Genomic DNA, 20,660 nt, shown 5'->3' on the forward strand with positions numbered 1-20,660 from the left:
ACCCGAACCGTGGGGGTACGGGGGCGAGGCGTGGACAACCCACTACGGGGGTCGTCCCCGGAAGGCAGTTGGCTCCGATGCGGATAGGATGCGCAGGTTGTATCAGGTTTTGCTTCCCCACACCAATGACGGCGATCTACTCTCGGCGATGACTGCCTTCCGCGGTATCCAACCTTATTGAGAACTTCCTCTGCAAATTTTGTCCGCCCCAGTATTTTTGGCCCGCTGTGAAAAGCTCTCGGAGCTGGGTGCCTTCCGGATGGATTTAGTCTAAAATTCCCCGACCTTGCCCTGAGGTTTACACACCTCATCAAATCCTATTCTGAGAACTTATAAATTCAAGTTGGAATCAGGACATTTAAGTTGCTGCTATGGGAGATGTCCCAAGTCTAAATTCATCTAATTTACCTCACACCGAGAGAATACCTAGCCCACGTTCCTTTTTCACTTCGCAAAGATGGCCATCTTCCCATTGACCAAATACACAACCCACATGGGCGTGTCGGGTCTGAAGCTCAACATTCTCGTTGCCGGCATTGCAGCATGTGCATTTTGGCTTTTCGGCTACGACATGAGCATCATGGTATACTACCTTTCTTTAGCTTTCCCACATGACACACCCGGTCTAAGAACAAACACAGGGCGGTCTCATTACTGAGAAAAGCTTCCTAACTGTTTTTCCCGAGATGAACAACGCCAATGTCCAGGGCATCGTGATCGCCTCTTTTGAACTCGGTGCTCTTGTCGGTGCCCTCGCCTGCTTGGACATTGGCGACCGCCTCGGTCGTCGTCTGACCGTTTGGTTTGGCATGCTCTTCATGCTCATCGGCGGCACGTTACAGACTAGTGCCTGGGCTATATCTCAGCTGGTAGTGGGCCGCGTCATCAGCGGCATCGGCGTCGGCTTACAGGTCGCCACGGTGCCGTCATGGCAGTCTGAGTGTGCAAAAGCGCATAGTCGCGGGCGTTGGGGTAAGCAGTAGTCTTCTTCATTTCTCTCGTATTCGAGAACTAGATGGCTGACTTGATCTAGTCATGATTGAGGGTGGCTTACAGACATTCGGTGTTGCTTGTGGTCAGCTCGTCAGCTATGGCTTCTTCTTTGTTAAGGGTCAAGCGCAATGGCGGACGCCCGTGGGCATCCAGCTCATCCCGGCGTTGATCGTCTTTATATTTATCAATTTTCTTCCTGAGTCACCCCGTTGGCTGATCAAACACGGCAAAATTGAAGAGGTCTGTTTCGTTCTTTGCTTGCCATACCCAGGCTCATCTTGATGGTGAAGATGCCTCGCTGACAGTACAATGCTTGCAGGGCACATACAACCTGTCAAAGCTTCGCGGCCTGCCTGCGAACCACCCAGACCTAGTGTTTGAACGTGAGGCAATCGTCGCCTCGTTCGAAGCGCAGGTTGAACTCGCTCCGTTCTCCTACAGAGAAATGCTGGACATGGGAAAGACCAAGACGTTCCACCGTGTCGCCATTGGAGTCTTCATGCAAGCGGCGCAGCAAATATCTGGAATCAACTTGGTCTCGACGTACGCCAACAAGATTCTGCAGGAGTCGTTCGGCCTGGGCGCCAGCACATCGCATCTCATCGCTGCCATGGGCGGTTTGGAGTATGCTCTATGCTCGCTTCTATCCGTGTTGCTCATAGAAGGCCTCGGGCGTCGTCGGGCCTTTCTGTGGACTACGATTGGCATGGCCTGCTGCTTTGCCGTCATTGCTGGGCTTCAAAGCACAGATTCGCGCACCTGCCAACTGGTCGCTGCTGGGTTTCTGTTTCTCTTCAATACATTCTTTGGTCTCGCCTGGGTTGGAGGGCCGTTTTTGTACAGCGCCGAGATTGCGCCCCTGCGATGCCGCGCGCAGGCTAATGCATTGGCGAGCGCTAGCAACTGGTTGTTCTGCTTTGTGGTGGTCATGATTATCCCACCCGCTTTCCAGAATATCGGCTGGAAGACGGTAAGTCTGCTTCTTTGTGTACTGTGGTCTGTGGCTAACCTAACGTGTGTTTAGTACATCATTTTTGCCATTTTGAATGCCTGCTTCGTACCCATCATCTACTTTTTCCTAGTTGAAACCAGAAAAAGAAGTCTCGAAGAGCTTGTGAGTACCATCGAAGGAGACAGCATGAAAAGACATAGTAGGCTAATATTTTGGCTTCCAGGACGTCATCTTCGCTGCGGGTGGGAACCCGGTCAAAAAGGAAAAGACAATGCCGTACAACATACCTATTGAGGAGGCTCGGAGGATACTTGGGCTTTCTGAGAGTACTAGTATCGCTGAAGTACTAGATCACGACGCGAAGATATCAGATTGAGCGCACTTTTCCCTTGTTGAAGGCAACCAGGGGTGGCTATCTTGTAATGCGGATTATCGGTTTTCAAGTGCCGACTAAACTGAAACAAGCCATATCAGGGATCACTCCAATGTACAAAAGCAGCCGCATAAAATCAAGCATTGAGATGGTCGAAGGGAACGGCCGCAGGCACAGGCGTCGTAATCACTTTGCGTGGATCGGCGACTTCTCAAAAAGGGAACAAGAGGAAAACAAGAGAGATAGGGCAAATTCTGTCAAGCCAAAAAGAGAGTAGATTCATAATCAAAGTTGATGATGACGATGCTAAATGCAAGATGTTGTTGTTGGAAGCATTTATCCGAAAGGTCTGGAAGCATACTCAGCTATGCACCGAGCAACTAGTCGAGCATATACATATACGTGCCAGTCGAACCAAGGTGATGCATAAATAAAGGATTTGTACAGCACTATGTCCCTGGCACTGTGCGTTGATTTGGCTCACTATGGATTGTGTAGTATGAAAGAGGTAGCCAGCTTATACCCAGAATGCCAGACGTCTTCTCTCTGGTGATTTGGACCACATTCCTACATTACCAATTGGGTCATGAGTGGCCAATCAGTTCTCCACCCGGATTCGTCAGATTCATTTGTCTCCAACTCCAGACTTTCTCATGTCTTCGGAATAACCCCATCTTTTTTCTTTCGCACGGACCAAGTTACCACAATTGGTCCGCGCATCCGGTTCGGAGTCTCTATTCTCTCCTAGGGAAATCCTGGAAAGCATGCGCTATCAATGACTGGACTGATCTGTGCTCATAATATCTCGCACCCTCAAATACGTAGGACTGCTCGATCAGTACTCTGCGATGCCACGCTTGCGGGAATCCTTGCCGAAACAAGTGCGAGGGCCTAGCTCGAGATCCAAGCTAGGTAGGCAATGAAACATGAGATGCCATTGTCTTTCATAACAGGAACGCTGACGTTTGATGTCAAGCCTGCGAGCAGTGTCGCAAGAGCCATGTCAAGTGTGATCAATCTCGACCTTGTGCTCTATGCAAGCGACGAGAAATTGAGTGTTCTCTTGGTCAAGAGGTTGTTTTCACCGCGCTCGAGTTCAAGGCACCCGCAGGTTGCCGGTTAGAGGACTTTGTCTCCGCAAAGACAGTAGAAGGTCCAGGTTAGCAGTACCTACCGACGGTGGTTCTCGCCCGAGAAACAATCATCGATCTAACGCCTGAGTAACAGCGACCTTTGTGGATGAAACGCAAGAGGTCTCCGACCTATACCAGGTCATAAGAGTGAGCGATGAGGCCTCGAGCGTCCCATCAGACCAGCACCCGTCGCCACGGCCTGCACTATCCGGCCACGCTGCCCCCATCACGGACCCCACTGATGCTTTTTTCCTCTGGCGATACGTCGACTTCATCGGCCCACGCTTCGACATGTTCGACGATGCACCGCGATATTTCTCAACCGTCGTGCCGCAACTCGCTCTAAACGACAAGCTTGTCCTGCTGGCCTGTGTCGCCGTTGCCGCCCGCCAGTACTCCCTCGTCAATGAACAGCAGCAACACAATCACGAGCAGGCTTTGACATACTACAACGCGGCTATCAACCTGCTGTCCAAGCGGCTACAGGATAGTGGGCCAGACCCTGCGGTATTTGCGAGCTGTCTGCTTGTCGCTCACTGTGAGATGATCGAGAGCAAGGCCACGGATTGGGGCCTGCACCTCAAGGGGACGGGAGATCTTCTCAAGATGCATGGTTGGCATGGGACGAGCGGCGGTTTGGCCCAGGCTGTACGTCCTGTTCTCTTCATGCTGTGATCATGTTGGCTAACTTGAATCTTCGTATACAGTCATTCTGGATTTACTGCAGGATGATTATCCTTGCCTCTCTCTGTGCCGGCAAGCCGATAGCGTTAGAACCTAAAGAATGGATCCCTATGGGCGTATTCCCTGATCCGGCCACATGGACGCTCGAATCATGGCAGAAAAAGGTCGTCTTTCTTCTCGGGACGGTTCACGATTTCTGGAGTCGCACGCTCGATGACATCGACGAACGCGCTGTGCAACTTCACGCCGCCCGATGGACAGAGCTTGAAGCTGAGCTGGTGCGCCACCAGAGCCAAGCGCCAGCTGTGTGCTCACCTCTCAGTATTCTACCTCCGAATGGAGAGGACAATCCCTTCCAGCCTGTGCGTTACTTGAACGGTCCCGTGTCCGCAGCATGGCAAATGCTGCATACTGCGTTTCTCATTCTCACCATTTGCACGCCTTGCTCGCAGGCGAGTCGCCTCGAAGTGCTCTCCCGCCCCGACGTGACTCACCAAGCACAGACCTACGCACGCCAGATTGTCGCCAACTCGCTGGCGAATCGATGCTCCATCGCATGGGCGAATGCCGTCCAACTCCTGACCATGGCGGGTCAGTGTCTCGTGGTAGAGCCGGAGCGGAATGCATGCGTCCGCATTCTGCAAGAGATTCAGCAACAAACGGGCTGGAACACACGGGAAAGCGTCGATAGACTTGGCGCAGCGTGGGAGAATAGTTGGAAGTATGAGTCCATGGGAAGGCATTCGGCGGTCAGACAAGTCGATGGTGGGAAGCTGCTGTATCATATTTGGCTTGGTGAGGAGAGAAGTCCAAGCTAAATGATTTCACCTACGTGTATGAATGGTACTACGATCTGGATCGAAGTGGCCAGTTCACCTTCCAGCTTCTGGCCCTACATCGCAAGTATGGTATTAAACGCACCCACCGTCTTCCTAGAGCCGATCTAATGTATAGTTTCCCCTCCAGGTCCAGTCATCCGCATCAGCCCCGATGAAGTGCGTATCGATGATCCCAATCTCTTCGATCAGGTCTCCAAGCAGACCAATGACCGCGCAGAGAAGCCACTGCGCGTCGCGGAGGCCTTTGGGCCCTTCCCTGCGGTATATCTCCCCGTCTCCACCGGGTCCTCCACCGTCTACAAGGAAGGAAATATCATTGACAGAGCTCTAGCTATTGGTACTCAATCGCATGATCTACACCGTCTGCGACGTAGTGCCCTGAACCCTTTCTTTTTCAAGAAATCCGTCACCGACCTCGTCCCAGTCATGTGGCAGCCAATTGAGCTTCTGCGAGAGCGTCTGCACGGCGCAGCTCAGGCAGGTGGCATGCTGAATATGAAGTGCATCTACGCCGCGGTGATTCTAGATATCATCAACGCCGCCGACTGCTTTGCCCATGAGCCCCACAACGTGCGCCAGGCCGATTTCAGTCGTAAGGGTAGAGATGACTAGGATTGATTCGGGTCCCATGCCAGAATCGGAAAGAGGCATCCATGATATTCCATGCTTAGGTTGTAGTATATATGAAAAACAAATTCATTATGTGTCGATACTCTCTATGCCTTCTGAAGGTAAGGGTCATTATACGTTCCCTGAACTTAGTATAGATCAAGCAAGATAGAGATATTCCTAGAATATATTTCTACTTATATGTTGCTATCTTCTCTCCTGTCATATTCATATTTGTTTTCGCATCTTGAGCATCTTGACCATTCCTTCATTGTGCCCCTCACATTCCCTTCCTTCCCCTCTTTCTTTTCTTCTTTCTTCCTCCTCCTTCTCTTTTTCTCTTCTGCCCCTACGACCTTTGATCGCACTTTCAACGCCCGTTCCTCTCTCTCCACCCAGCACGATTCGCCGTATTTGGTACTCGGCCCCGCAGTCGGGACCTTGGTGTTCCCTTCTGAGCTGTCGATCGCGGCTCCGATTCCCGCACCGCGACGACGCGCAGACACCGTATCGGCTCCCCATGCCCAACTTTCACTCCCCCTTCGGCACCCACAAACCTTTCTCGAGCATCACTCGCGACGTTCAATCCACCATGAACGAACCTACACCCTCACCCAGCCCGGCTACCGCGCCAAAAGCCTCACCCCCTCCAAAACATCCTCCCACGCCTACCGCCGGTACCAAGCGCAAACGCAGCGCCCCTAGCAAATACTATGCAGTCAAGGCAGGGTTCAGTCCAGGTATTTACTTTGGATGGCAAGACTGCCTGGCTCAAATAACGGGGTACAAGGGCGCAATTTGTGAGTGCCCTCATTCGCAAAGCTAAGCTGGTCCGAACACTCACACCAAGAAACTCCTGCAGTCAAAGCTTTCCCCACACACGAAGAAGCCACCGCATTTATCAAGGGCAAGAGCCTGCCCTCCGCTCCCGGAGCTAGCTCAAACGGCGGACCACCCAGGTTCTACGGGATACAACGAGGTCGCGTACCAGGGGTGTACACGGATTGGGCAACGGCACAAGAGCAAATTCGCGGGTTCACACGGCCACGGTATCGGAAGTTTCCCACTCGGGAAGAGGCGGAGGCGTTCGTGAAGGAAGGACAAGAGCAGCGGCGTGCACCTGTTGGGTTTGGCGAGCCTTCGAAACTTCCTGGCGGTGCGGGTATCATAGATGGGACCCCGAAAGATGCGGACGGTGCCGAATATCCAGCTGGCGACGGCCCTTTGCCACAGGGGGCGGAGGACGGCTTTGATCCTAATGTGTTATTGGATCCGGCGACAGGCAAGGTGGTTTACAAAACGGCGGCTCAGAAGGCCGTTACAAAGACACAATCTGCAGGGATCCCAGGAATGTTACGGATATACACAGACGGAAGTTCGTTGCGAAATGGAACACCGTTGGCGTCGGCAGGGGTGGGCGTATATTTTGGGCCCGGGGACTCAAGGTTTGTCTTGCTTTTCCTGAGATGCTCCATCGTTTGCTTCTGACTCACGTCGATCATCCTAGCAGAAACGTTTCGGAGCCATTGAAGGGCAGTCGCCAGACGAACCAGCGTGCGGAGCTGACGGCGATTCTGCGGGCGATTGATATTGCACCCCGCCATCGCGATGTCACCATCATCACGGACAGCCGGTATGCGATTGACTGCGTGACGGTATGGTTTATCAACTGGCGCCGCAACAATTGGATGACCAAGGACCGTAAGCCGGTGGAAAACAAGGACCTGGTCGAGTCGATCCTGGTCAAGATCGAGGAGCGCACCGAACTGAAGGTCAAGACGCTGTTTGAATGGGTCAAAGGCCATAACAAACATCCCGGCAATGAGGCAGCCGATCAGCTAGCGGTCCAAGGAGCCCAAGAGGGCGTGTCAGCCAAGGCAGAGGCGCGAGAAGCTAATCGTGATATTCCGGACGAGGTGTTTGAGGAGGATTTTTAGTGTCCGATATGTAGTTGGCAATTAATGACCATTCAACGACTGTACTACCTGGATACCACGTCAGTAGTGTAGTCTGTACCTGAGATCTTGGCCTCGGTCGGCACGAACCGGTCTAAGGGTTATCCCCCCCACCTCGAACTTTTCTCTTCCTCACCACACCCGTTGCTCAGGATTAGTGATTCAGTCCGCGACCAGCCCAGCCTGGAACTTGCGATCAACCCCTTTCATCTGCCTGGCACATCTCCAACTTCACCCATGATCGCCCTGCTCCGCGCCATCCAGATCCGCCAAACGATGATTCGATAACACTCACTGTGACCTTGTTTTGCACTATCGAGCAGAGCCCCAAAGAGTCCGGACAATGCCGACTCTCTCACTCATCAACTTCAACATTGTCTGCGCGACGCTAGGAGGCTTTATCTCCCTCTTTGGGCTGGTCTCCTACTTATGCAAGGAGCGCTTTTACCTTTCCGAAGCCCGTAAGTCTTTTATTTGGGGTTCCTGCTGTTATGCCGGCCTTCCTAACCGAGATACAGTGATCTCCCTGCTTGCAGGCGTAGCCTTCTCCCCCCACGCAGCCAACTTCATCCGACCCGAAGACTACGCTCTTCACTCAGCGGCGAATCTCGACGCCATCACCTTACACTTCACCCGCCTTGTCCTGGGCGTGCAGCTAGTCCTTGCGGGTGTGCAACTCCCCAAGCGTTATCTCCAGATAGAATGGAAGAGCTTGTCCTTACTCTTGGGGCCGGGCATGGCAGCCATGTGGATGTGCAGCACCCTGATCATTTTCGCCATGGTTCCGAATATCCAATTTCTGCATGCCATGATAGTGGGTGCGTGCGTGACGCCCACCGACCCCGTGCTGTCCAATTCGATTGTCAAGGGCAAGTTTGCCGATAAGCATGTCCCGCGTCCGCTGCAGAGGATCATCATCGCCGAGTCCGGGGCTAATGATGGACTTGGATATCCGTTCCTGTTCTTGGGGATTTACTTGATGAAGTATATCGGAATGGGAGGGGAAGGATATAGCGGGGGTGCTGGGAAGGCGATTGGGCTGTGGGTTTATGAGACGTGGGTCTATACGATTCTGCTCAGTGTCGCGTATGGCGTCGTGGTGGGATGGCTTTCGAGGAAGCTTCTCCACTGGGCGGAGGAGAAACGATATGTGGATCGGGAAAGCTTCCTGGTCTTCGCTCTCGCTCTCGCAGTGAGTTTCACACAGCGCTTGGGGTGGCCGTTGCTAATTTTGATTCCAGTTATTTATCGTGGGAACCTGCGGTCTGATTGGAACAGATGACCTTCTAGCATGCTTCGTCGCCGGAAATGTTTTTACCCAGGAGTAAGTTGTCTGCTCATGACACATGGCGCCGGCCTGAAACTGACAGGAACACAGTGACTGGTTTCGCCTGGAGACAATGGACGACTCGCTGCAACCGACCATCGACATGCTGCTCAACCTCTCGGTCTTCATGTGGTTTGGCGCTGTGTGTCCGTGGACTCTCTTCTTGAAAAACGACATCATCCCAATCTATCGGCTCATCTTCCTGGGTGTTCTGATTCTCCTTGTGCGCCGGCTCCCAATCATTTTCGCCATGCACAAATACATCCATCAGATCGAACATATGCAACAAGCCGCGTTTGTCGGGTTCTTTGGTCCTATCGGCGTTGGGGCCATCTTCTATTTGTCTATCTGTCGAGAATTCCTGATGGAGATTACGGTTGACGGACACATCCGAGAAGACGCAGAGAAGCTCTCCGAGACGGTAAAGGTAGTGGTCTGGTTCCTGGTCATTTGCAGCATTGTTGTGCATGGCCTCTCAGTCCCGCTTGGAAAAGCCGGATACCATCTCCCCAGGACAATCTCCAGTGCGATCAGCACCAGCATAGATGAGCCAGAGGCAGTGCCCATCGACAACCCTCGACACACGCACAGCACGGCGACTCCACGGCTTGACAGTGCAGAGCCGAGCCGTCGGAGTCGTAAGCGCGAGAACGACCGGGAAGAGCCTCCGCGGCCGCCTCCTTTCCAGGTCGGTCGGTCAGTCATTCCTTCTCATTCGCCGTCGAGCCAGGTTCGATTTGGTGTCGGTCAGGAGGGTGAACCGGAACGGCCTGTTCATTTGGTCATCCGGGAGCCTGAGGGCGGCGTGTCTAATGGACAGCATGAGCGATCTACGCCTGATGCTTGAGGGATCGTTGAGTTGAGAGCTAGATATGTGATGTGAGAGGATGTAGTCGTGAGTTTGGATGGGGATGTTGTTAGAGTGATGATTTATTATGTTGGTTTGTGATGGATGCGAGAAGACGATATGTCGAGGAGAGAGTTCATGGATGTAGAACTGCATATATAGACCTAGTTTAGTTTGTATAAATGCATTGCAAGATCTATCACATCTAATCCTTAGACCGAGCGTGGAATGCATAGATTGAAACGAATGGACGATTCTCCTCAAGCCCTACAAGCAGAACAGAGACCGAAGCAAATCAGGAATGCTATGTGCTATTCAAAATAAGTACCGAAAGGGACGAGCCCATGGCCATAGAAAAATTGACCGCATAGTGAAAAAGCAAACAACACATTCATCGTCACCAATCTCGACCCCGAAATCAAACAGCGCCAGCCAGATCCAGCCCATTAATGCAATTGCCGTATTCATGTCTCGCCTCGAAGCCAGATATCCGTAGAGATTTCTCCCAACGCAGGCAAAGAAGACAAATAGAAATAACCGGGAAGAACAAAAGCACCTTGAGTATGGATCGTGGCAAAAATACTCAAAAACAATGCACAGGAAAAAAGTCGGCAGCACCTTCTTCTCGCCTCGTCTTTCACTTCTCCACATCCCTCCCCTCTATTCTCCATCCCCTTCGCTCTTCATGCACATGCACCTCTTCTCCCCATTGAATGAATGCTTGGATATCGTTACACATTATGCTGAAAAGCAAATCTGGTGACTTTTGGCACGGACGTGTGTGGGCGCGTAGATCATAAAAATGAAAACAAAGCTCCTCAAGAAATGAGCTTATTTGCTCCGATCATGCAGCTCGCGCGCACGACGCGAGAGCGGCGCAATCATTCGGAGAATCGGGTCGTGCGGGTTGCGCTCGGCAACAGCCATGTACAGGTTGTTGAGACGCTGGCTCAGGATATCCATGATCCGGGGCGCGACTTCGCGGAGGTCGTTATCCTGACAGTGTTAGTAATTGGGGTTGATAGGGCAGGTAGACAATAACATACCCTGGCATCGACGGTCTGGAGAACCACTTCCAGCCAAGAGAGACGTTGAGAGATGTTCGTCTGCAGAGACGTGGTGACAGCGACGCCCACGGACAGCGTCATGATTGGCGAAAGACGGGCCAGGTAGGATGGGGGCACGCGAACGAAGAAGTTGTCGAATAGGTCGGCCTGTTGCGACGATTGCAACCACTGAAGGGTCAATGTTAGCGACAGCTATGAAACAAGGGGGGGTTGTAACAAACTTTGATAGATCCCTCCTCGAACTGCCCGGCGTTGATCAATTGCATAATCTCGGCCAGTTCAGCTTCCTCGGCGCTCCTCGGTGGAGCGGACGGGGCCGCAGCAGGGACCGGAGCAGGGGCCGGGGGAACCGGAGCAGCTCGAGGTGCCGCCTGCGGTGGAGGAGCGCGCGCGTTGGTATCGCTTGGACGCGGGACTGAAGTGGCGACCGAAGCGCGTTTGACATTTGCGACTGGACTCTGGCCCTGCCCCTGGCGTTGGCTGACAGCCAAGGAAGCCACAGTGTTCGAAAGATCCCGCAGCATGATCGACATCTCCTCAATCTTCGCATTATCGTTCTGGCGCTGCGACTCGTAGCGCCTGATCTGGGCCTGGAAATGGTTTTCCATATCTGTCTCGGCCTTCTTGGTGGAGCGCGCCAGGTTCTCGATCAGTGGAGCGATAGAGCTCTGCACAGCCTTGGACACCTCAGCCTCAACACGAGGTGCAACCTTCTGAGCTACTGAATCCGAGACGGATTTAATCACCGCTGGCTGCTGCAAGGCATTCGTCACCGCCGTGGGAAGAACCTGACGAAGTTCGGCCGTGATGGTTGCGCCAAGCTGCTTGGAGACGATGCTGTTCAGCTGCTTGCCAACCGCTGTGGAGGTGGCATCGGTGATGGCAGGAACCACGTCCGTCTGGATGCTGCTGGAGACGATGCGAGCCAGATTCTGCTCGACATTGTCAGACAGCGTACTGGAGACCAGGCGCAGGACTTGATCCTGCTTTGCGGATGAGGCAGCATCCCAGCTGCGACGCTCGTCGTCAAACCGACGGTACAAGTCTTCAAACTCGCGACCAAGGCTCTTGTTGAACTCGCTCGAAACGGTGCTTTGGAGCGTCTCGAGATGCTTGTTCAAGTTGTCGGCCGACATACCACCAGGGAGCGCAGAGGCGAGAGCAGGTGGCATGCCACGGTCCGCCGCCTGAGTCGCATTCATAGCAGCGGTGGACGAGGCAAGTGTCTCGTTCTTTGACTGCTCACTGGGCAGAGTTTCGACACCAACAGTGGCGGTAGGTTCCTTTGCCTTGGCTTCGGCAGCGGCTTTCTTTTTCTTCTTCTTTTCAGACTTATCGGCTCCGCTGGGAGCTTCAGGCTGCTCCTCGCCAGCCTTCTTCTTGGGTGGCTTGGTCGGCGATGTGTTGCGCGAAGGAGTAGCACCGCTAATTGATTCGACAACGTCCATTTTCTTCGGTGGCTCCTTGGTGGTCGCACGAGAAGGAGTAGAAGCCGAATCGCCATTGATAGACGGATCATCAGTAACGTAGCTGGGGAAGGACTGAAGTTCGCTGATTTCGATACGGCCTTCTGCCAATGCATCGACAGGACGGATGACCTTGTTATCGGGCGTCCAGCCCAGATCTTCCTTCTTGATGGTCAGGCAGGTGACCCCGCGAGAATGCATCACATACAGCTCAAATAGGCCGGTATCCTCGGTGCCACGGCTGGATTTGGTGATGGGAAGAATCTCCAAGCTTCGCAGCTGGCCCTTAGAGCCCAGAGAGATCTCCCGGATGCCGCTCAGACAGGCGGTAGACTCGGGCTTCGGAAGAGTACTGTCCTTCTCGCTGGCAGCTCTGATATACGCCGTCTGCGTCATCTGTCCCAGGTTATACCGAGGCGCAGACAGGTGAACAAAGTATATCGAGTTGCGAGTGGGATGTCCAACGACAATAATCCCCGATGATGGATGGTAGTTGACGCTGCAAATGGCGTCCGACTCGTTCTCGTGCGGGAACTTCAGCTCTTGCACAGCCTTGCCCAGCCCAATATCCCAGAGCTGTAAGGTGTGGTTTTGCTTAAGCCCGACCAGAACATAGCGGAGTGCCATGTTCTTTGAGTAAGCGCGCAGTTTGTCGATGAACAGCACCGACGTGGGCCACGATTTTTCCGCGGGAGAGCCAGTCACAAACGTGTTGAGCGGGACTCGGACCTCATTCAGATTCGAGACGACACCGTCGATGAAATTGGGGTCATCCAGGACATCGGAGATATCCCAGAAGCGCAGTCGGCCGGTCTTGTCGAGCGAAGCGATGATGGTATCATCGTCACTGAAGACAAAATCCTTGCCAGCTTTGCCAGTGGAAATCTTCAGGGCACGCTCCTTCAGAAACTTCTCCGTGTTGACCGTGCGCTGAGAACCAGTGACGCCGTAGTCGGAGTTCATCGCAGCCCGGGGAGACACAATATAGATGTTCTTTCCCCGACCGATGGCGAACAGATCGGGATGACGAGTGCTCCGCTTAGCCCGCGTTTTCAGCTGGCCGCCGGAGGTGTTCTCGTCAGAAGCCGGGAAAGGAGGGAATATCAGACTCTCGCTCTCCAGAGCATCCAGATCAAACAAGTCTTTGTCGTAGTGAGAGATTAAGGCCCAGTACACGGCGCCACTGACCCCAATTCCAAGGATCGCCTGCACCTCGGAGGCGCCGGTGGCAGACGGCGACGTACAGAGAGCGACATTGAATACCCGGTCACGAGTAGAGCGGAAAACCTGCCGGTCACTGCCATCGTCCTGTCGAATAATTCTGATACCCCCGGTCTTGGCAAGGGCATAAACGATGTATTCAGAAGTTGCTGCGGTCAGGGACCGGTCCAGCTGATCGAACTCCTTTTTCAATCGAGCAATGTCCATGACTCCATCATCGCGGAATGTCGGCAGCTTTCCGGATTGAGACCTCACGGCGATGGTAATGAACGGCCGGAGAGGGAAATTGTGCACGGAGATAACGCGATCTTCGTCCTTTTCAGCGCTATCCTCGGCACTTTCCCAGCTATCGGCTAGAGCTTCAGCATTTTGATTCACATCCTGTCCAGCGGGGGCTGCAACGGCATCCGTCGCGAGTTCTGCGGCTGCATCTTTCGCTTCGCCTGCGGTCTCTCGCAAGTGACTGGCGACAGATGACAGAACCCCCTGGATCGACTGCTCCTGATTGCTGGGAATAGAAGCTTTCGCTGCGGGCTTAGGTTCACTGCCGCTGAGCGAACGGCCAATCTGGTCCACGAGACGACCGACGACATCATTCACAGCCTGCTGCTGTCCCTCATCCAAATCAGGGGTCTCGCTCCTGCCTTGATTCTCGGCAGGTTCAAGCACAGGGGTGGACTCAGCAGTAACCTTGTGTTTCTTGGTCTTGGACACATTCGGCAGGGTCTCGGGGACATGCTTGGGCTGTGGAGACTTGTTACGAGGCGAGACGGCGGCCAATTGATCAAAGGGGTTGACGTAAGTGAACAATGACTCCTTGGAAGAAGGAGATGCGACCCTTTCGGGTTTCGCAGGCTCCACTGGGATAGACTCCATGACTTCCATAAGGGTGTCCTTGGTTTCCTGAGGACGCAGAGCTGCAGACAGGGCCGGCGAATCTTCTCCGTCGAGTCCCACAGGCTGGTGCCGGTTGAGCAGACGAAGCAACATCTCCTGGGTATTCTCGCTAGGACCAGCCGCATTGGCGGCGGATTGACTGGGCTGCGTCGGGGGCGCAGCAGCAGGGGCAGCCTGCTTGCCGAACAGAGAAGCAACAAAGTCAGACGCGGAAATATTTCGTTCGTGCGGCGAGGCTTCCTGGGCCGGCAGGGACTGAGGCTGCTCGATCGGGACCTGCGGCTGCGCAGCAGGACTGGCAACCTGCTTGAACTTGAGGAGATTCAACAAGTTTGCGGCGCGGTCGGGCTCGGCTTGCTGTGGCTGCTGCGGAGGCCACTCGCTGCGAGGCGTCGGGACATTGGGGCTCAGAATGTCAGAGCCGTGGTGCGGCGGGGTATTGACAGGCGCAGGGCTGTGGATATTCGAGGAGACCGAAGGATGGTGGTAACCATGAGGCTGGAGGTGGGCGAAACTCTGCCCGTCGTAGGGCTGTTGCTGCTGCTGCTGCTGTGGGTGCGGTGGGAACAGACCCGGGTGGTGGTACTGCGACGGACGCTGGGGCTGGGAGGTATCCTGGCCGGTAGCGTTGGTCGGAGAAGGGCGAGGCCGGATGCTGGCCAGCAGAGCCTGAAGATCGTTGGGGGTGGACATTTCTGTCGCGCACCTGGGATGACAGGCGACCTCCGCACGATCTGTAGCTCTGCAGCAAAAGCTTCCGAGAGCTCTCTTTCGAGAGGGAGAGGCGGTGGAAGAGAGTTGAAGGGGAGGGAAACACAGCAGCTGGGCAGTAACAGAGATTGACAGGCAGAAGGTGGAAACGAGAGATGGAAGATCAATGAAGGAGTTGAAGGGGGTGAGAAGAAGGAAGGATGGAACAAGAAAAGCCAGCAGTTGGAGAAGCACAAAATGCTCGGGCTGGCGGTAATTCTGGTTTACCGTCAGGTTACCGTCACAAATGATGACTAACCCACTCACTCGCCTCGTCTTGCCCGGCATCAGCGGAAATCAAGTAACCAACAACCTTCGACCTATGTACCTGCTGCCATACACACCTGCTATCTCTCTGCGCTTCATCCCACCCCAGCCCGCGGGCTGCCAACATCCACCACTATGTTTTGCCTCCGAAGGTAAGGTCCTCCATTCGTCGTTTCAACAACCTAACTAACCTCTCTGTGTTTAGCTGGTTACCACTTCTCTTCATTCCAACCAACGCATCCCCTCTGTTCATCATCTCCTTCGTTGCCCTAACCTATATAATCCACCGGCCATGTATCTACTGTTCAGCCCTGCTGCTGATTCTCTTCATCTCGTCCTGCCACTGGGCAGACCGCTGCATCTTTGATCTGCGCAGCAACTGGTTTGCGCCGCGCTACAACTCCACACCCGATTACTATCCCTCAATCTCGGGCAACGGCACCTCTCTGGCGGTCGATCCCAATGAGAGTCTGGCCGGTTTTGTCTTTGAGGCTATCAATTCAACCGCCAAGACGTTGGCGGGCGCTGCAGTCGAAGGTGTACAACAGCAGTTAGCTTCGCGCGGACTGGAGCCCAGACCGGAGGAGTGGACGGGCGTCGGCTTGGAATGGTTGCGGAGTCTACTCGGGCGTCGGGAATGGACTCTCCCTTGCGTGGATGTCAAGGTTCGCCTATAATTTGGGTGGATGACCCAAAAACCCTGAATTAATTATGGGGGGGAAGGCAGGGCTGGTCCCTTCAATCTCCCGTTCTGATGGGGAAAAACACGTGTATTGATCATATCCTTTGGACTATTGGGCAGGTTCCTCTGTGGCTAGGAGGGAATAAACCGCATGGGTTTCCTTGCGTGTAGAATTTCCTACACGCCTGTTCGTTTCATTACTACTGTATATACCTTGCAACTATTGTATTCATTAGACTGCCAGAGAAACGCGAAATAGTTTACGGCAAGAGCCCGATGTCACTCTTGAATCTGTGCTACAAATAATGCTTGGCTCAGCAGCCGCAGTATACATGGAATCAATCACATTTCCAGTTTCAGAAGGAGTGTCGCCAATCATGATAGACAAGAGAGCAAAGGAATGTTATAGCTTAGCCTAACTAAATATAACGTCCTATCTCATGAATGAATGACTTGCCTGTCCAACGACCTCAAGCATTAACCACGGGAGGAGTAAACGTAGAATTCGCCGCCGAGCAAAGGCCCAATGCAGACAGAATGTTGGCCACCAGAGGGATACAAGCAGCGCAACTGCAGATCTAGTTCACCGAAAAGGTCAGCCCCCGGACACATTGTGGATATCAAAGACTGTGCACAGATGGAAACATACCTCGCTGACGCCATTCGAAAGACATTTCTGCAGAGCAGCGGCATCGCCGCTCGCGATAGCGGAAACGATACAGGTGATCTCGCCGGTCAAGCCGAGACACGAGTCCAGGCTGCAGTTGGGCGGAAGGAGGTTGTTGTCGATGACGGCCCTGTTCTTCTCTTGCACTGAATATCTCTTGGTAAGTATATACCACTGACAAACCCCTCATCAGGCTGACAGACAAGTAGCTTCGGGCACCCGCTCCACCAGCACTGGGGGCGTTGCCACGGCGGAGGTCAAGCCCGAGGCGAGGACGAGAGCGGCGATTTTCAAGAAGCGCATTGTTAATTCTCTATTCTTAGATCTGAAGCTTGGCAAGTAGGTCTATTCATCCATGGCTAGTCTGAGAAGGCACTTTATATAGCGAATGCCCGGTTTCACTTGATTCAAGCACAAGACCAAAGATAGATCTGCTCGGCGAAGAAGCTACCCTTGTAGTCAATGTCACACCCTTCTCCAGGCGAAGAGCTGACCAAAGGAGACGAAGTGAGGTCGAGAATGGTCACACCGGGTTGCATTGGAGATTCTCCGACGGGAGCGGATGCTACCTGTGGTATAAATTGCGGAGGAATGACCAGGATGCAATTTGATATTCAAGTGCCGAAGGTACCAGGGGAGACGGCAATGAGTGCTGTTGATTGGCAGCGCTTCGGTACACAACGTACAGACATTGCTGTAGTGACGCATTTAGGAAAGAACTCCAAGTGAAGATAAGTATCGGACATCAATTATAACCTAAGTACATGGCGGAGAGGTATCTGACAATTGCGCACACACTAAAAAAAACACGCCAACGGGGTCTGGTGGCTCAAACAAGCACACGCCAGGCAGATCGCAACGCCCCAACGTATATTTGAGGAACGATAAATCATGTGAAGAAGAGCCAACATACAAGACATGGCACCCGCGGAACATGGCAGAAGCAAAAGGTGATTCGTGAAACATGACTCGAAGAAATGTAGTATCACAACGTCGAAAGTTCTGGTCATCGTGACAGAAACAAGCTGAGCATCTCGAAGAGTCCGAAGGAAGGATGGCGTATGTATGAGAGAAAAAGAATAATCAAGCAGGAGAAAAAAACAAGCCGGGGAATCAATCAATTAACTTAGTTGTAGCCACCTCCCACAGGCAGGGGCCAGTCGTCCTCGGTGATACTGCTCCAAAAGACCCAGAGCGTCCCGACGGAGAGCAGCGTAAAGAGCGTTTCAAACAGGGTGCCGTTGATTTTCCCATGTGTGCCATGGCACACGTAGGTGCTGACCACGTACTGGAAGACCTGGCCGATGGCGAACAACAGACCAGCGGCAGTCAGAAAGACTAGAGTGTGAACCGTTAGCAAAGCAAATTCTCCCTTGCAGGGAGGGCCACACATACTCATTGGCCGGAACTCGCCCAGCACCGAGAGCACCAGAATGGCCTCCAGGACGAAGAAAACGACCAGGCAGACTAGCGGGAAGAGTTGGTACAAAACATAGAGGCCGATATTGCGGTTGTCGCCGAAATGGCTAGGCTCAAAATGACCGGTCCAGTTGAATCCCGTGTCCAGAGCAATGTACCCGGTGCCAATGAAGAGGACCGCGGCAGATATGCAGATCAGACTGAGAGACATCGGAGTGCCATCGTCAAGCAACTGAAAGCCCACCAGCGCATTCAAGAGCAGAATCCAACAAGTGGCAGCGATCGCCGCGACATGCACCGCTGAAAATCCCTAGATCACACCCCTTTCGTCAGCCAAGAGTTCCCCTGCAGTTTCTTCCACGCGCGAGGAAAATGCGCCGAGATGATCTCCTACCTTCCGAACCGTATCATGGAGCGGAATGCCGCCGACCGTGAAGATCTCGCAAATCTCGATGATGATGAATCCCAGCAGGAACAATTGCATCTCACTGTTGAACACCCGTGCGTCAGTTGAACTTGCCCGTAGCCAAAAACAGAGGGTCTCTTTTGGGGAGGGGTTGCATACCGTCGCCCGACGGCGGCGTGCTTCTTGTCCGACCTCCAAATCAAAAACAGCGAGAGCAAGATGGCGATGAAAGCCAGCAAGATGGAACCTGTCGCCCGTATCAGCCGACCGTCTTTCTTCCCAGATTATCCCGGTCCTACCTAAATTGCTGAGATGTCTGCCCCCGCTCAACTCGATGCCCGTGAGCGCGCAGCCGCCATAAGGAGCACCGGGCGGAACGTTGATTTTGAACAGCTGGAGCGCGAGGCGAGTCAGTGTTGATACTTTAGGGAGGGTAGAAGGGTCTCACGGACATTGCAAACGGGTAATGTCGAGTCGCGACAAAAGTCCTGTCATACGCAGCGGCGGTCAGTCTCTGTTGATGGTGGGATCCCGGACGATCCAGGCGGCACTCACGTGGAAATTCCCGAATTGAGTCGACCCCATGGTGAATTGAAGCGATCAGGAAGACGCGAGAAAACGAGTGGTGAGAGGGTGTGAGGGACGACCAGAATGAATCAAGCCCCCTGACCCGCGCGCAGAGCCAGCCACGGCCAGTCGAGAATCGCTGGAGAGAGTGTGGTGGTGCGACAGACGAAGATGGGAGAGGACCTTCTCTCCAGCAGCGCAAGAAGAACCAGGATGAGGATGTGAAGCGACACAAAGAGTGGAGAAGAACTAACGAGGCAGAGACAGAAGGAGACAGAGCGAGTGTGGTGAGGAGCCTAGACTGGCACTAAGGACGAAGAGCGTTAGTGACCGGGTGGGAAACAGGGACACTAGCCCAGTCACCCACCCATGGTACGTGGAAATTATTAATAGTAGACCACGGAAGTACCTACACTGTGCGACGTGACTATCGAGGTACTTATTCAGGTACCTAGGCTACGTACCTAGGCTACTGTCGAGGGACCCTGGAGGGGGGCTCCTAGAACCATGTTGACTGCACTCAGCGGGACTATCTCCAGGCTGCAGGACCGCACAGACAGTGAGGGTAAACACTCCGGCCACCTGCAGTGCGGATCATCCCTAGCCCAGCTCGATGGCCCTTGCACCAAGGATAGTGGCGATAGTGATGATGCTGACAACCGGGAATAATCAACAAAGGTTGGCAAGGATAGATTCCTCCCAGTCCAAAATTTGAGCGTAGTAATTCGAGGGCGTGGTTTCTCTCTCCGGTGCCCTTTAGTTCTTTCTCCTGTTCCCTTGAAACAGGTCATTTGGTCTCGTTTCCAATCCACCGCATCCAGACTGGAACCAGGGGCTCGGTGGGATGTTATGCATGGCTGGGAGACTGTGTGGAAATGGAGACCTGACAATGCAAGATTAAGCATGCAGAAGAAGAGACAGTCGAGGCACTTGCATGATCCTATGTCTTAGAAGCCATCGAAGCACCGCTCGAGAAGAACTTCCCGGCCTACTTCCTCAAAACAAGTTTTCGGGTTTCCTCCAGCGCATCCAACTCCACCAAGAACTTGCACATCATTTCTCTGGTTCAACCAGGGTCGTCAGGCGTGAAATAAGGCTTGGTGTTGCCCTTCACGGCAGTCTGCCCCGGATTAAAGTACGTACGTCATTATGAGATACCTGTTGAGACGAAACTATACCCAAATGAATGGATGCAATTCACCCAAAAAAAAAAGCAGAAGACCAACCGCGTCGTCAAAATTAGTTCCCTCGCAAGTATTACACTCCATTCGACTCGATCGCTCTGCTGTGAATAGGTGATAGGTCTAGCGGGTCAAGAAAACCGACGCGGAAGAATCCTACGCAACCACAAAATAACGGAAGAGCTCGATCAAATCACTGAATAATATACATTGAAACCAATAAAAAAGGTGGAGGGAACAGTCACCCGAACCCTCGGGTGAACAGAGGAATCCAAAATGACGAACCAAGACAAACATTATAAAAAAAGAAAATAGCTCGGGCCATGTGCAAACGGAATCCTGGAAAAGTTTGGAAACA

At 53.3% G+C, this 20,660-nt stretch overlaps 8 protein-coding genes across 8 annotated transcripts; 5 read left to right on the forward strand and 3 right to left on the reverse strand.

Moving 5' to 3' along the window:
- Nucleotides 1-457: 457 nt before the first annotated feature.
- Nucleotides 458-2,321, forward strand: PFLUO_LOCUS6591 (uncharacterized protein; the record flags this gene model as incomplete). The annotated part of the gene is made up of 6 exons (XM_073784149.1): nucleotides 458-583; nucleotides 642-972; nucleotides 1,034-1,233; nucleotides 1,313-1,963; nucleotides 2,018-2,107; nucleotides 2,169-2,321. The coding sequence occupies 6 exons, from the start codon at nucleotides 458-460 to the stop codon at nucleotides 2,319-2,321; spliced, it is 1,551 nt and encodes a 516-aa protein (XP_073640633.1).
- A 997-nt stretch (nucleotides 2,322-3,318) lies between these two features.
- PFLUO_LOCUS6592 (uncharacterized protein) lies at nucleotides 3,319-5,586 on the forward strand (the record flags this gene model as incomplete). Its single annotated transcript, XM_073784150.1, has 4 exons — nucleotides 3,319-3,325; nucleotides 3,546-4,099; nucleotides 4,159-4,930; nucleotides 5,102-5,586. 4 exons carry the CDS (start codon nucleotides 3,319-3,321, stop codon nucleotides 5,584-5,586), a joined length of 1,818 nt encoding a protein of 605 aa, XP_073640634.1.
- Nucleotides 5,587-6,103: 517 nt separating this feature from the next.
- Nucleotides 6,104-7,520, forward strand: PFLUO_LOCUS6593 (uncharacterized protein; the record flags this gene model as incomplete). Its single annotated transcript, XM_073784151.1, has 3 exons — nucleotides 6,104-6,383; nucleotides 6,446-7,028; nucleotides 7,091-7,520. 3 exons carry the CDS (start codon nucleotides 6,104-6,106, stop codon nucleotides 7,518-7,520), a joined length of 1,293 nt encoding a protein of 430 aa, XP_073640635.1.
- A 361-nt stretch (nucleotides 7,521-7,881) lies between these two features.
- Nucleotides 7,882-9,712, forward strand: PFLUO_LOCUS6594 (uncharacterized protein; the record flags this gene model as incomplete). Its single annotated transcript, XM_073784152.1, has 4 exons — nucleotides 7,882-7,999; nucleotides 8,057-8,730; nucleotides 8,780-8,862; nucleotides 8,917-9,712. The coding sequence occupies 4 exons, from the start codon at nucleotides 7,882-7,884 to the stop codon at nucleotides 9,710-9,712; spliced, it is 1,671 nt and encodes a 556-aa protein (XP_073640636.1).
- Nucleotides 9,713-10,543: 831 nt separating this feature from the next.
- On the reverse strand, nucleotides 10,544-15,056 carry PFLUO_LOCUS6595 (uncharacterized protein; the record flags this gene model as incomplete). The annotated part of the gene is made up of 3 exons (XM_073784153.1): nucleotides 10,544-10,708; nucleotides 10,759-10,947; nucleotides 11,001-15,056. 3 exons carry the CDS (start codon nucleotides 15,054-15,056, stop codon nucleotides 10,544-10,546), a joined length of 4,410 nt encoding a protein of 1,469 aa, XP_073640637.1.
- A 459-nt stretch (nucleotides 15,057-15,515) lies between these two features.
- Nucleotides 15,516-16,057, forward strand: PFLUO_LOCUS6596 (uncharacterized protein; the record flags this gene model as incomplete). The annotated part of the gene is made up of 2 exons (XM_073784154.1): nucleotides 15,516-15,532; nucleotides 15,586-16,057. 2 exons carry the CDS (start codon nucleotides 15,516-15,518, stop codon nucleotides 16,055-16,057), a joined length of 489 nt encoding a protein of 162 aa, XP_073640638.1.
- Nucleotides 16,058-16,539: 482 nt separating this feature from the next.
- PFLUO_LOCUS6597 (uncharacterized protein) lies at nucleotides 16,540-16,919 on the reverse strand (the record flags this gene model as incomplete). The annotated part of the gene is made up of 3 exons (XM_073784156.1): nucleotides 16,540-16,632; nucleotides 16,712-16,875; nucleotides 16,913-16,919. 3 exons carry the CDS (start codon nucleotides 16,917-16,919, stop codon nucleotides 16,540-16,542), a joined length of 264 nt encoding a protein of 87 aa, XP_073640639.1.
- Nucleotides 16,920-17,855: 936 nt separating this feature from the next.
- On the reverse strand, nucleotides 17,856-19,008 carry PFLUO_LOCUS6598 (uncharacterized protein; the record flags this gene model as incomplete). The annotated part of the gene is made up of 6 exons (XM_073784157.1): nucleotides 17,856-18,067; nucleotides 18,125-18,458; nucleotides 18,543-18,636; nucleotides 18,714-18,801; nucleotides 18,854-18,947; nucleotides 19,003-19,008. 6 exons carry the CDS (start codon nucleotides 19,006-19,008, stop codon nucleotides 17,856-17,858), a joined length of 828 nt encoding a protein of 275 aa, XP_073640640.1.
- Between the last annotated feature and the right edge of the window lie 1,652 nt (nucleotides 19,009-20,660).

This window comes from Penicillium psychrofluorescens (assembly GCF_964197705.1).
Source record: "Penicillium psychrofluorescens genome assembly, chromosome: 4".
Taxonomy (NCBI): Eukaryota; Fungi; Ascomycota; class Eurotiomycetes; order Eurotiales; family Aspergillaceae; genus Penicillium; species Penicillium psychrofluorescens.